General features: G+C 32.2%; 1 protein-coding gene across 1 annotated transcript; it reads left to right on the plus strand.

Moving 5' to 3' along the window:
* The first annotated feature begins 478 nt into the window (after positions 1-478).
* Positions 479-3,779, plus strand: LOC132638812 (uncharacterized). The gene is made up of 4 exons (XM_060355576.1): positions 479-734; positions 1,671-2,282; positions 2,704-2,750; positions 3,591-3,779. The coding sequence occupies exons 2-3, from the start codon at positions 1,793-1,795 to the stop codon at positions 2,721-2,723; spliced, it is 510 nt and encodes a 169-aa protein (XP_060211559.1). The 5' UTR covers positions 479-734; positions 1,671-1,792; the 3' UTR covers positions 2,724-2,750; positions 3,591-3,779.
* Positions 3,780-15,256: the final 11,477 nt, after the last annotated feature.

A 15,256-nucleotide genomic window follows, 5' to 3' on the forward strand; every position in this document is an offset into this window, starting at 1 on the left:
TTAAATTGTTTTCGAAATACTTTACTAGATATGCTGATGCATATACATATAATAAGCAAAATGAAAATATTAGATTTAGATATAAAAAATGAATTGCTTGTCATTAATATAGTGGTTTATTCATCTGTTCACTTTTTTTAATATTGACACCGGTTACAAAAAATCTTGCGTGTGCCGCTGCTTTAATTCTCAAAATTCAGTAAAATTGTAAGAAATGAAAGCCTAATCTTTAATGATTTATTCTCATGCTTACATCCCTTGGCCCATTTTTGAAGTTTATATAATTTTTCTCTCTCTCTCTCTCTCGAAAAATATGGTATGAACGAGATTAAAAAACGGTGGATATGAATGGATAAAAGGAAAATTAAACATTGTATGAACGAGAATAAAAAATGGTGGATATGAATGAATAAAAGGAAAATTACCTACGAAAACATAGTAAAGCCATAAGTTTTAGAGAAATTTACTGCGACAAAGAATGAATACATATATAGGCAAAAGATAGAGATCTATTTTCATGTCATGGAAGTTACATAATTCGTATCTTTTTTTATTCAGAATCATTATATCATATTTAGTGTATTCTGAAAAAAAAAAATCTATACATGTTCTATCTTCCAAGGCGAAAATTCTTAAACAAAGAGCCTTCATCTTCTATATAGCCCAATTATTTTGTATGTTTATTCTAAGATGGCGGGTTATTGTTCTCGCTACCTCTAGCTCACCCTATTCTGGTAATTTACTTCAAAGTTGAGCATTAATTCAATATATTATATTCTCGTTTCTTATATATATTTGATTACATGTTCCATTCATCGAGAATGAATGACGGGATTTGCGGTATTAATGTTAGTGTATGTATGTTTGATACGAGAGAAGTCATTTTTCAAGAAAATGTTTCGGATGAACAAGTCATTTCTATGTGTTTATTTACCAAAAAAATGTTATCCAAAAGCATTCTGTCAAAGGGCGGGGAAAAAGATTTTGCACACTTATGGATGGAGATCATTGCATTTTAGATATCAAACTAGGCTCCAATTTTATAATACTACTGTTAAATTTAGTATATATGTTTCTTCAAGAAAATATTATCTGCTAATCTACTAAAACAGCTTTCAAGAAATATTTTTCGTCAAAGGCATGATACTTTTTGATGTCCATATATAGTATCAAACAAAGGCATGATAGTTTTTGATTTTTTTAAAAATGAATTCGCATATTAAAACACTATAAACTTTTTCATATAGTTTAAAATATTTGAACAAAATCATATTTAAACAATATATTGCTTGAAAAAGGTTATATGCACAATATATTTTCTTCAGCATTGGCTTTAATTGTTTGATTCTTTTGGACGGATAGCTATTTAAATTAATTTTCCTATTATACTTTATTAGCCGAATAAAAGCTTGATCTCCTACATGGAATTTCATCACTGGCATTGTCAATTCACATTGATTTGTAACACTAAAATAAACATAGCACTGCTAAGAAAGTTACCATTAAATTTGATGGTTTTATACAATGGAACTCTCCTCGTTTTTCCACTTACATTACTAATTTCACTTTTCATGAATGAGTTTCTACAATTATTTTAAAGTAACCTGATATTATAATTTTTTTTAAATTATTAGTGTATCTAAATTAAACTCAAATGATATTGCATGCAGTGCAACAAGATCTGATGAGTCCAATTATATGTTAGCAAATCAAAGGCCTTGTAATCAACCTCAGCACTGGAGTATTAATTTCCTCATCATCAATCTTGTTGTGGCTATTTTAGCAAAGGAAAATGGATGGTCATGGTGGAACCAAAGTGACAGGTATTGGACAAATTGTGAGACTCAAACAATTATTACAGAAATGGCAAAATGTCACACTTAGCCCTACTAAGGAAAAAAACCATAGCCCGAAAATCGGACGTATAAAATCATCCAATAATAGAAAAAACGAGACCTACGGAGGTATTTCCCCATCTATAAGCAAGAGGCTACGGGATTCAGACGAGGACAATTGTCAGAGTCCAGAATCGCCACATGGCGTGCCACGTGGATATTTAGCAGTTTATGTTGGGCCAGAACTTAGGAGATTTATAATTCCAACAAGTTATCTAAGTGACCCTTTGTTCAAAGTGTTACTTGAAAAAGTTGAGGAAGAGTTTGGGTTTGATCATAGTGGTGGGCTTACTATTCCTTGTGAGATTGAGACATTCAAGTTTTTGTTGCAATGTATGGAGAAGCATCAGAGATGTGCCCCTGTTGATAATCATCACAATGGTTCTGGTAATTTTTTTCCCACATAACCATATACTTTTGTTTTATCTCTGTTGGATATTATGTTGCCCGGATTCTTACAAATACTGTTAGGTGTGTGTTGGATTCTTCAAAATACAATATTTTTGAAGGATCTCAACATAAGTTACACATGCCAAGAGTGGTACGACTCAATAAAATCAGCAGTCAAAAGTTTAACTTTGATAATAAGGCCTTAAAACTCTTAAATAATAGTCTGTTTAACCATGCTTCTAAAATCAGCTTATGCTGAAAAAATAAATACATTCATAAGTGTTTTTTATTCGGAGTTTATTCTCAAGCTTTAAATATTCAAATCGATTAATTGTTTTATTTTAATAATCAATTTCTTCTAATAATTCTTTTTCAATAGAAAATAGAACTAATCAATTTACTTTTAATTTGGTTTCAGATGCAGGGATCATGGCCTGATAATGATTTCAATATATACTAGCTAAGGTATTTTCTGACTTGAGTGGCCTTTACGGTGCGTTTGGTACGAATGAAAATATTTTTCAGAATTTTTTTTATCTTGTTGTCCAATACTCTTTAAAATTTTAAAACTATTTCACACAGAATATTAGAGAAAAGACATAATCGAATAAAGTCGTATTTTTTCCTTTTAATGAAAAATATTTTCACATTTTTTAGTATTTGATTGCCAAATAGACAAAGGGCTGTTTGGACATGATTTTGTTTTCTTTTTTAGCAAAAATGATTTTTAAAACTGTGTTTGGTTATACATTGGACTGGTTTTCAAGTGAAATTATAAATTAACTCACAAAACTTCTACTAATTTTTGGTCAAGTTAAATACATGTCAAACATAATGTCAATTTTCAAATACCCTTTCTTAAAAAAAAATCTTTTTTTTGCGCGGATTGCCCTTCATTTGGAGTGGTCTTTAATTTTTGCTCTCTAAATTGGTAATCTTTAATTTATACCCCTCGCCTAACATCCCGGGGTTGTGGGTTCGAACCCCAGCTCAGGTAAAAAAAAAATCGCTAGGCAGAATTTACATGGACAGAAATTTTGCCTATGAGATGTAAATTCTGCCTGAAGGGTAAAATTTAAAGACCACCATTTTGAGGGGTAAAAATTAAAGACCCACCCCAGCGATGGGTTATCCAGCAAATTGCCCAAAAAAAATTCAAATACCACGTGTTTTAAGATATCACACTTTTTATGTCCAAATGTCTATAAATTTTCTAAGATTTTTTTTTTTCCGCACCAAATACACCTTAGTATAATTTATTTTTCATCTTATTTGACATAGAAACGTTGATGGTTTTGAATGCAGACAGATCTTCGTGGACAGTTGATCAGGCGTAACTCTATCATGGTCTTTATAATTAGTGATGGACTGATATTAATTAGGATTAATTATTTATTTTCTTTTAATTTCTTGTATCCTGGTGTAAAATATACGAAGATCTCTGCTTGTACTTGTATTTCACTATCACTTTATCAACACTTATCCTTTTTATTGTCTCTACTTCAAATCTATTTATTTTTTGGTTAAAGAACAGGAAAAGGAAAGAAAAAGAAGGCCTAGATATAGAGATTTTTAACGAAGTTTATTGTTGATAGAATTAAAGGGCAGCGCATAAAGCTTTGACCATCTATGAGCATAGAATATTGTTTGGCGTAATACATAAACAAACCCTCAACTTTAACCTTAGCCGGCAAGTATGGCCTCCAAGTTTAGGTGTGCACAAGTAGGCACCTCAACTAGTCTCCACTTAGTCAGTTAAACACTCCAACTTACAAAATGTGATCTAGACACCTCCAAATTTTATGTGCCACGTCGGTGCCAAATCAACTTTTGTGTTTACGTATTTAACTTTATACAAGTTGTGGTACCTACTTGTGCACACCCAAAGTTGGAGGACATACTTGCTATCTGAAGCCAAGTTTGAGTGCCAGTTTATATATTATGCCAATATTGTTCAATGAACGAAAATCAACGCTCAAATTCTTACTCAATACTAAGACGAGAAATTTACCGATATCAATTTGGTGGGATAGGTGAGTTCTTTCACCCTTAATCAGAAGTCTCGGTTCGAGCTTCAGAAAAAAACATCAGAATGGGAAAATTTCGTTGAAGTGTTGCCCCCATAAAGGGACAAGTAATTGCACGTTTTGTCCTTCAAAAGGACCGGTCTTTTATGTTTTTCCCTTCAAATAAGTTGGTCTTTAATTTTTGCCTTTTAAAATTAAATTTATGCTTAATAGGGCATAAGTTCTTTAAAGAAGTTGACATATAATACGTAGCTTATGGGAAAAAGTGCAAATGATTCTAATGGACCTTACAGTTCGCGATTTAAAATTAAACGGACTCCAATATAAATACGGGCGACTGAATGAGAAACAATTTTGTTTTTGAGGAAATTGATCGCATTACAATTGGCATTGCCCAAGTCTTGCAACATTAATTAGCTAAGTTTGATCATCAACATTTGTGAATTTATATTAGCAAGAAGACACGTAAGGTTACAAATGGACAACCCTCACATGAAGTTGCTTTATCTACTCTCCACGTACCCTTTTAGAGAACAAAAACATGGCTATCTATTTCTTTAAAAAATCTATTTCACTATACACACCAACACCCCCTTTAAAAACCCTCAACCTACTACACAACAAGATAAAAAAAAAAAACCTCATTCTTATAATTATCATCAAAATCTTACAATATAAGGAGAGGCCAGACAATAAACCAAGAAAATGACACAATAAATCTAGCTCGAGATAAGCTTGATAGGCTACAAAATTATAAACCTCAACCAGCAAGAAGTAAACAACAATTTTAGCATGGTGAGATTTCAATAAACTTGAACAATTAAATATAAATATTATACTTTGGAATTGTCAGGAGAAAATAACTCGAACTTCAGGAGAATGTATTGAGAAATGATAATTCCTATTAATAAGATTTAGTAGTCATATTCCTTTAGAAATTCGAGTTATCTGCGCCCCGGCAATTCCATACTATGATACTGTTAGAGTCATGTTCTCCTATGCATTGCTAAAATGACAGGTTTTGATCAAAGGTGAAGCAGGATTTGAAAAGTTATAGGTTGAACTTTTATAGTCATTTTGACTTATTAATTGTAAATTAATAATTTGTTCGTATGAAATACTTACTCCGTCTATTTTTACTTGTTCATGGTTGGGTTGACACGCCTCTTAAGAAATAATTAATAAAAAAATAAATTTTACTATATCACCTTTTAAATATAATAAATTTAATATTTTGAGAAAGGTATAAATTCAATATTTTGGGAAATGCAGTGGAAATGATTATAGTTATTAATAAGGATGAATTAGGAAGTAAGTGATAAATTTGATCTTGATTTTTCAAACTCTAATCAAAACTGGACAAGTAAAAATGGACAAAGAGAGTAAATTTCTTAAAATTAATATGTGATTTGGGTGTTAGATTGATCATCGAATGAACAATCATCCAATTTATACTTAATGGTTTGACTTTTAAAGTTTTCAACATTGAATTCATGTTTACTTTGAGAATTATGAATTTAAATTAAATATTTATTGAAAATATTAGGTTCAAATGAATTCGCTCCGCAGGAGCGAACATTCGACATCCTTTATATATGTCATTAGAACTTATCCAATCGAAGTCTAAATAGTACTCGCTCTGTCTCATTACATCTAATATAGTTTAATTAGACACGGAATTTAATAAGAAAAGTTAGACTTTTAAAAATTAAGTCAGAAAATTGTGCTTAAAATAAGTCAGAAATATTTGTGCGGCTGTAAATCATTTTATTAAGGATAGAAAAGAAATTTTACGTTAAATTATTTCTAAATATATTTATGTATCGTTCTTTTTTGGGATAGAGGGAGTAGTGTTTTATTTGATTAAACATGTCGAGGGTAGATACATTACAAACTCATTTATTACCTTTGTTTCTTTGTTCTTTCTTTGCAAGTGGGTAAAAGGAAAATTCCCAACAAATATTTATGATAAAGTGTTATCAATATTCTTGATTGATTCATTGTTGGAATTAGTTATAGGTGGCAACAAAAACATTAGAGCAAGTTACACGCTAATTTGGATTGTTTAATTTTGTGGATATGATTAAGTGACTTTACACTGTTCAAAAAAGTGATCTCTCAGATCAGAGTATTAGTTCTACTTGAGCCATAATTGATCGTATGAATTAACGATGGTTTAGTTGCGCTATAAAACAAGTAATTGAGCTTTGGATATGGCCATTATGTCTTTTAACTTCTTTATCACTCCTAGCACTATTTTTATAATCGAGAGCCAACTCTTTCGACGGCTATTAATCAGGGGCGGAGCCAGAACATTTGATAAGGAGGGAAAAAGGGACCGGATGAAAAAGGGTCGTTACAAAGAATCAAACCCGCAATCATGGGCTCAATAGTAGGCACCTCAGCCGCTGGGCTGAGTTCTCCATTATGTTAAGGGGATGCAACATTAATATTTATACATGAATAAAAAAATTGACCCCATATATATAGTGCAATTTTCCGACGAAGGGGGTTCGATTGACACCCCTTGCACCCCTGTAATTCTGCCCCTGCTATTAATGGTAGTTTTTAAAATTCACCATTAATGAGCTCGTCTCTCTACACTTCTTTTCACTTTTTTAATACTTAAATAGTGACTTAGTTTGCTTGACGTAGGGTTCAGCTCGAACCTATGATCTAGAATACAAGCCCTCAGACATTCTTTTCGAAATATTGTTTTGTAGCGCTCGATATTTTCATTAGTTCATGGAAGTAGAAAATGCTCGAGCTACAATCGATATGTTATTGAATTTCACACTCTGGGATACATTTGCATGAGGATCGGTTCTTGCTACTTAAACAACAAAAATCTAAAATTTATTTACTGTCTCACTAAAAATCTAATTACTTTATTAAAAATTACATAAACAACAATTTTCCTTTGAAATTCTAAAGGCAGGAAAGAAAAGGAAAAAATATATATTCCTCAATATCTTGGAATGACACAGCCTCCCGTAATGGCTTAAAAAAAAAAAAAGGGTATGTAAAGCATCTCGCGTTGGGTTCGACAAAGGACCACACCTATGAGACGTGATGTAGACAATCTAACCTCTTTGATTAAGAGGTGTGATATAAATAGTTTAATCTATAATGCAAGTATTAGTGGTTGCTTTCACGTATCGGCTCGACTATAACTCATAACCTATATCACACGAATATAACTTTACTGGCTCGATTAAAATTCATGACCTATAGGTCTCACAGAAATAACTTTATCCGTGACCTCTTGTAATGGCATATTTGCGAAAATGATTTAATATTCTTAGAAAATGAAGTACGTGTAATCAATACTGAAAGTTGAAGAATCAACAAAGGAAAAAAAAAAACAGAATAGTAGGCAGAAGTTGGGAACAATGTACCAAATTGGAATGTCAAAAATTAGTGAAAGACTACTTCTTTAGGCCCACAGAGTTTGAGAAATGTGCTGCGTATTGGGCCTCTTTTAGTCGGATGACGTTTTGGGCCCACTTATGGATATGCAGCACAACTTCGAATGATTTTGATAAATATTTTTTTGGGAAAACATCACTAATTGCCCCAATATACAAAATATTTACCTGCTCAAGCCCCTTCTAAACTATTTTCGCTTTTAGCCCACCGACTGAAAATATTTACCCGGCATACTCTCGGGCAAATCCTTTCTCTCTGTGATACCATCGCAGTATATTTATATATCATGATGGTATCATGAAGGACTAAGAGAAGGACTGAAACAATTTTCATAATACCATCTCAGTATATTTATATATCATATTTATATACCATGATGGTATCATTGTCCTAAGGATTGTCTCAATAAAGGACTGAAGCAGTGCTTCATGATACCATCACGATATATGTATAAGATGATGGTATCATAGAGGTTTTTTTTTTCTTCTGAAAAAAGGGTGTCATTTTTAATAAATGAACATAATCATTCATAATACCGTCTCAGTATATTAATAGACCATGATGATATCATGGAGGACTAAGAGAAGGGCTGAAGCATCTTCCATGATACCATCTCAGTATATTTATATACCGTGATGGTATCATGGAGGACTAAGAAAAGGACTGAAGCATCTCCCATGATACCATCTCAATATATTTATATACCATGATGGTATCATGGAGGACAAAGAGAAAGATTGAAGCATCTTCCATGATACCATCTCAGTATATTTATATATCATATTGGTATTATAACTGGCGGGATCTCGAATAAATATTTTTAATTTTTTTGGGGGATATGGGCGGATAATTTTTTTTTATTTGAGGGGGCATCCGTGATCTTTCCCCTATTTTTTTTTGGTAACTAATCAATCTTATTAATCACCAAACTGGAACTCTTTACAAGTCCATAGTTGCAGTATACAAGCAACTATCTCAGCAAGTGGAACATCACACAAACTCTATCCATAGACTAAGCAGCTAAAATTTCAGCTCATTTAGCAAAGCTTGAAGTCCTAATGTCCTATAGCTGCCCTCACATTACAAGTGTAAGCTATATATTTAGCGATTCTATCCCATTCTTCTCAAAGATTAGATTATTTCAGCTTCTTCTACGCTTGGAGTTTCAATTGTACAAGTTTCTTACTTTAGAACATTTTTTAGTCTATGCAAGACCGTCATAATGAGCAACACATGCAAGATTTGTTAGGCCGGCGAGACTTATGAACAATTTAACAAGATAGGTAAACTGAAGATAGTATCAAGTCTTATCAGTTCGACAAAGCATGCAAACAATTGAACAACACAAGCAAAGTCTAGCCATTCCGCCATCACTTGTCACCAATTTAAAAAGATACGTAGAATGAAGATAGTATCAAATCTTACCAGCCTGGCAGAATGTGTGAACAACTGAACAACACATGCAAGTTTTTTCCATCCGCAGAATTTATAAACAATTTGTACCAAAGTTATGCACGCACATTATAACTTGTGAACAAGATAAGTTCCGTCCATCTTGACACTTGACTGAACTTTTGAACAATTTGTACCAATGTATGTCCCACTTAGCATAATTGTGAACAAAGCAAATTTTATCAATCCGACAAGATTTGTAAATAGCGTCGCGGAATAGTTCTATTTGTGAAATCTCAAGCCAATGTTCTATGGAAGAAAAGGTCAATAAATTTGGAAGACAAACCACACGAGGAACAAGATTGCCTTTGGTTAGTCAAGGATTTGTGGGCTAAAGAGAAGGGGCCCATTAGATTACTTGGCCCACTTACTCGTGGGTTGTCCTTACAAGAAGCTCTTTCCCAAAATTAAGTTCTTTTAACAAACAGAAATAGACAATTTTTTTCATTATATTACTTACTGTACGTGCTGTATTCCAGAATGAATATGATTAATATGTCATATCATTTGGTTCAATTGTGTACAAAGTTGCTCTTCTTCATTACACACGCACAAATAAAGTAATGAAGTAGAAATTACATTACTTCATACGAAAACTTAAGAAAAAATTACATAAACAGGATATCATAAGGGCTGGTATTAAACTTTTGGCTCCGCAACCCACTTGATAAAATTGGTTAGAAAAAACTTATGTTGCTCTTCAGGCATAAAGTTTAGCTGAAATGTACGCATACGTTAGTTAAGCGCATGACTTGTGACGGAATGAATTTTCTTAAGATGAAGTCATTTTTAAGCAGTACCAACAATTCAAAATCATCCCTTATGGCGGTCGTCATTCTTGTAAATTATCTAAAACTAAATGAGTTTACAGTAAATGACTTGTTATAAAAAGGGCAGCACTGTGCACAAAACATCCCCTACTCAGGCATACGCAGGGTCCAAGGAGAAGGCCACAAAAGGGTTAGTTAATGACTTGTCATAACTAGTTAAAATTATTGTTGAATGTATAAAAAGAATGTCAATATATCTAATTTTTAAATCCATAATAAATTATAAGACTTATATTAGTTTTTACACTCTTTTCACTCTATCAACCGATATGGACGGTAATATACAACTAAGGATTACACAAAGCAATTCAAATCTTAAAACTTCTATGCTTGTCTTTTTAGTAATTGAATCAGCCAAGTTTTAAATCAAACATTCAAGTTTATCTTTTTCTCATAACATTGTCAATATCTGAAGTTAAAACAGTTTTTCTTTGATTTCAATTTACGTTTAACTTTTTCCAGATTTAATATAAAAGAGTTGATCTTTATTACTTGGTATTTTTTATGTAATTTATTATTTCAAATAATTAAGTCAATGTGCTCATTGAGTCATTTACTTCAACTTTTGTGAAACTTAAGGAAGTCAAACGTGCCCGTGAACACTAATAGCCAGCATCATTAAGTTGTGAAGTCAAAATATACCCTCGTTATAGTAAAATATTGTGGTACTTACTTTCATCTGAAGTTTTCTTCATTGTCTGGCAAATGAATGATTAAATTGTCACAAAAAAACAAAAATACAAAAACATAAAAACATTTCTATGTTAGTAACTTTCGTTGTATTTATATTTAGAAGGATTTATAAGTTAATTATATATTGAAAGTAATAAAAATTTTACATGTAAATTTACTATCAGTCTCCGACATACAACCATCACCATCAACCATCTCCAGTATCACCGATTATAATCATTAATGACCAATTGACCATCATCATAAACCACTTCATTACCAGCCACCACAATCAACCACCTCACACAACCACCACCATATATCCTCCAACGCACAACTACCACACCAATTACAATCATCATAAACCACTTCCACCACCAGCCACCACAAGACCAACGCAACCATCTCACACCACCTAACCATCCTACCACAACTCCTTCCACTACGAGTCACAACGACCAATCACATTCACCGTCAACCATCATGACTACAGCAGCCACGTACTCAACACTTCTATCGTCAGTTATCACTATGAGTTACTACTGGTGCGATCATCGTGTCTAGCCATCACTGTATAACTACCATTATTACCTATCTTTATCAACTACAACATCTGACTGTCGTTGATGACTATAAAATCCTCTAGTTTTTAGAGTGTGATTCATCAAACAAATAGTTTTTACAACACCAATTAAATTAAGATTTTTTTTCGAATAATTTCTTGAACACCAACTAAATTAAGGATTTTTCTAATAACTTCTTAATATGATAATATTTTAATTATTACTTAACAAGTTGCGTTACAGATAATTGCATAATAGAGGTTGCTTCTGTTCAATACGTCTATTGAATTACATCCATGTCTTCCACTTTGTTGCAAATCAATCCTTCAATATATATCCCTATAATAATAATCTGCCTAATCCTTTCATCCATATTCAAACATTCTTTCAAACGTGTAATGAGAATTTCTTTGTAACAACAAACAAAGTTACAAACAGAGCGTGTGTTGGGTACAAAACAAAAAGATATGTTTTTGAAAAAATATTAAAAAGCATCTACAACTACACCAATCATTCGTATAATAAATTATGTAACTGCCCTTTTTTTCTCTTTAATTTTCCTTCTATACATCCTATGTGGGGTTTGCAAAATAAAGTAGGTTAATTAAAGATATATTTTACTCTACGTAGACTACCTTATTATAAAGACGACTTATAGTTAGGCCACCAAGTGCTGACAAAAGTGTAAAGCTTAATTGGGACAAACAGGTAATTAAGATACCTCAAAACCTAATCTATAAAGATAAAAAGGTCCACATTTTATTTGGGAATATTTATGTGGAGACATATAGCTTTACACTTCCTCAACCAGCTGGTAGTTGCAAAGTACAATAATTTCCTTTTTAATTTGTGTAAGATTCAGATATTATACTATAAATAAAAAATAGAAATTAATGACGGATAACTAATTTTGTTGCTAAATAGTGAAAAATCATTGCTAATTTTATTTAACGACAGATTATCAAAAAAATCCTAAAAGTTATGGACTATCTAATAAGCCTGTGTCAAGGGGGCCGGGCCAATAACCTGACCTCCTAAAAGTGAGCCCCTACCGTTTCCGGTCGGGCTCTCTTTTAGAGGGCCGGATTGGGAAAAAGGGTGTCGGCCCAGGCCCTCACCTGTTAAGAAATATAACTAGTTTGGCGGGGCCCTTTTTTTGTTGCTTAATTACTAAAATATACATCGACATAAGCTATATTGAACTCTGTTTTTTTGCATAAAAATTTATAGATTGAAAGATTAAAATCTTGTATAATTTGGAGAAAATGTAAAATGAATGGGATATTAAAGGCATTTTTCTCAAACTTGACTCGGCCAAAACGCTTTAAACTGGCACAAAGTTATGACTGTTTAAAGTTTTAACCATTTATAATTAGTTTTATTCCGGGTGCTAATTTACTTTTTTTGTCTATTTGACTTGTGATTTCAAATATTGAATTCGATAATAATATTGTAAGGACAACTTTTCAAAAAATTGATAGGTGGATGGGCGGGCCTTGCACATGGGCCGGTCTATTGGGCCCAAGACCTCATTCACTCCAGCCCCCTCCTGGTTTCCCCCCAATCCAACCCGACCTCTGGCCCACCGGGCTATTCCCCGTCCCGATTTTAACCAGTCCGGATCGGGCTGAACATGGGTTGACCGGCCCACTTGACAGGCTAACTATCTAGCGACATATTAATTAAGATGATTGCTAATGGTTATAATATATAAGTTCAACTTTTCACTTACTTAGTACTCATTGATCATTTCTAGTTATCATACTAAAATTCTACTTGCACTTGTATATTCTACTTTGCTTGGAATGTACATGTTAGATATAATACGAGGATTCATATATTCTTGAATATACTTGCCATCCGTAACTAATGATCTTGATATTCACTTATAGTGTACATAGTACTGATGCAGAATTTACACAAAATTATGAATTCTGAATCATGAGAGAGTGGATTCAGAAATGTATATTTTAAATCTTTACTCTATCTATACTTATTTATTGGATACATATATATAAGGTTCGATCTTAAACCTCGAAACTCGTGAACCTATTGTTGGATCCACCGCGGCATTAGAAGAGAAATTCTAAAGGAAAATCATAGAGATTTTGGATCCAGAAAAAGAAAAGTTAAATCATACTATTTAGATCCCAAGTAATATTACGAGTTGCTATTGGAGATGATCATAGCTAAGTTACATGCTAAGCTAGCTAAGTGGCTAAATGACAATTATTCACCATCATTATATTTCTCACAACTTGCAATTCCTTAATATTTTCCCTTTGCAATATTGTCAGTAAAAGCACTCTTGTTCTTCACGTTTAGAAGCATATATAGCTTCTCTGAAACTCAAACTTACAAAGTGAAAAAATAGTATGCGGTTGAAAAAAATTTAAAACTTTGACAGATCAGCATCCATTTACGTATCACAAAAAGTGAGTACAAGTAGGAGCCCATCTCTTTGTATATAACAATGAACGTGGAAGACAAACATTAAGATTGTGACCCCAAAACAGCTGTAAGTACGTTAAATTTAAGGAATCAACGACTCACGATATGTTAGCAGTCACATACAGAATTTTAGGTTTTTTTAAGTAATGGGATTTTAAAATTACTAACTTTTACATTCTTAAAATAAAATCCAGGGTTTGGACTAATACTATTAAATTAGGCAGGATCCGTATGTAATATGTTTTCTAGCTCTGCCCCTGGTGACGCACATAAATTTTTGCACAATCAATGTTAGCCTATTTTCACAATTTGTATATTCTTTTGGGTATGAGATACAAGAGCGGATATACCATTTATGGTAGCGCATAAATTTAATAATTTTGACTCAAATTCTATATTTAACTAAAATATATGACGCTTAGTCAAAGTGCATCACTTAAATTGAGATGAGTACATTTGTTTATAATTGGAAGTAATTTAACTTTAAACTTCTCATTTACCCTCATTGAGATGATTTATAGCCACAAAAATATACATGACTAATTATTTTGGACTACAAGTTTCAAAAGTTTTTTTTTCTTAAACTCGGTACCTAGTCAAAGTGCATCACATAAATTGGGACGGAATACCTTTCTATATTTAAAAATAATTTACTTTAAACTTCCCATTTATTTGAAATGAAAAAATTTATAACCACGCCAATATTTATTATTTGTTTTAAAGCACAAATTTCAAAAACAAAATCTTTAAATTTTATGTCCAGCCAATATAATCGTATAAAACGTTATAGGCATGTATAGTGAATCTTTTGGGAGAGTAATGTCAGATGAGACCCCCACCTACACGTTGTCGAAGGGTGTCTCCACCACTAATATGTACAGCTAGATGCCAAAATTTAGCATAATGTTTTATCTTGTTTTTTTTTTTTTTCCAACAGTTGGATAGAGTTGTCTACTCCACTTAATTTGTATGCTATTTATGACTTATGATGTTGGTAATGGAGTAGTTGTTTTTTTGGACCCATCAACCCGGCCGGTTTTAAATTTTCTGTTCTTGGAGAAAAAATATTAAGAATAAACAAGTTTTTCTTTTTAGACTTTATTAGCCTAGAGATATATAACTGATCAATTGACTGCAGTAAAGAAACATAGCTATAGATTTTGGAGTTTGTCTTCTTAAGGTAACTGTGATCATACACAGACATAATCGTACATGCATTGACAATTAGTATATTTTCTTTTTCGGATATGACTTACATATAATGACGTTCAGGTAAAAAAAAATTACACTATTTAGATTTTTTACATGTTATAGTAAGTAATCCATCTTATTTTCAGGTTAATTACTAATCTCATTAGATTTTATAAATGAGCCAATAATCAATTGAGTAATAATTAAATTCCATTGTCAGTGTATAAAAGTGAAACATTTTGTTTCATATTTGAGATAGCTAACACTAAATTTTCTTGGAGCACTAGTGAAGTTATTTATATGTAACCTATAAACACGCCTTTGAAATCAGCAAATAAAGCTTGTTTCAACATAGA

This window comes from Lycium barbarum, chromosome 4 (genome assembly GCF_019175385.1).
Source record: "Lycium barbarum isolate Lr01 chromosome 4, ASM1917538v2, whole genome shotgun sequence".
Taxonomy (NCBI): Eukaryota; Viridiplantae; Streptophyta; class Magnoliopsida; order Solanales; family Solanaceae; genus Lycium; species Lycium barbarum.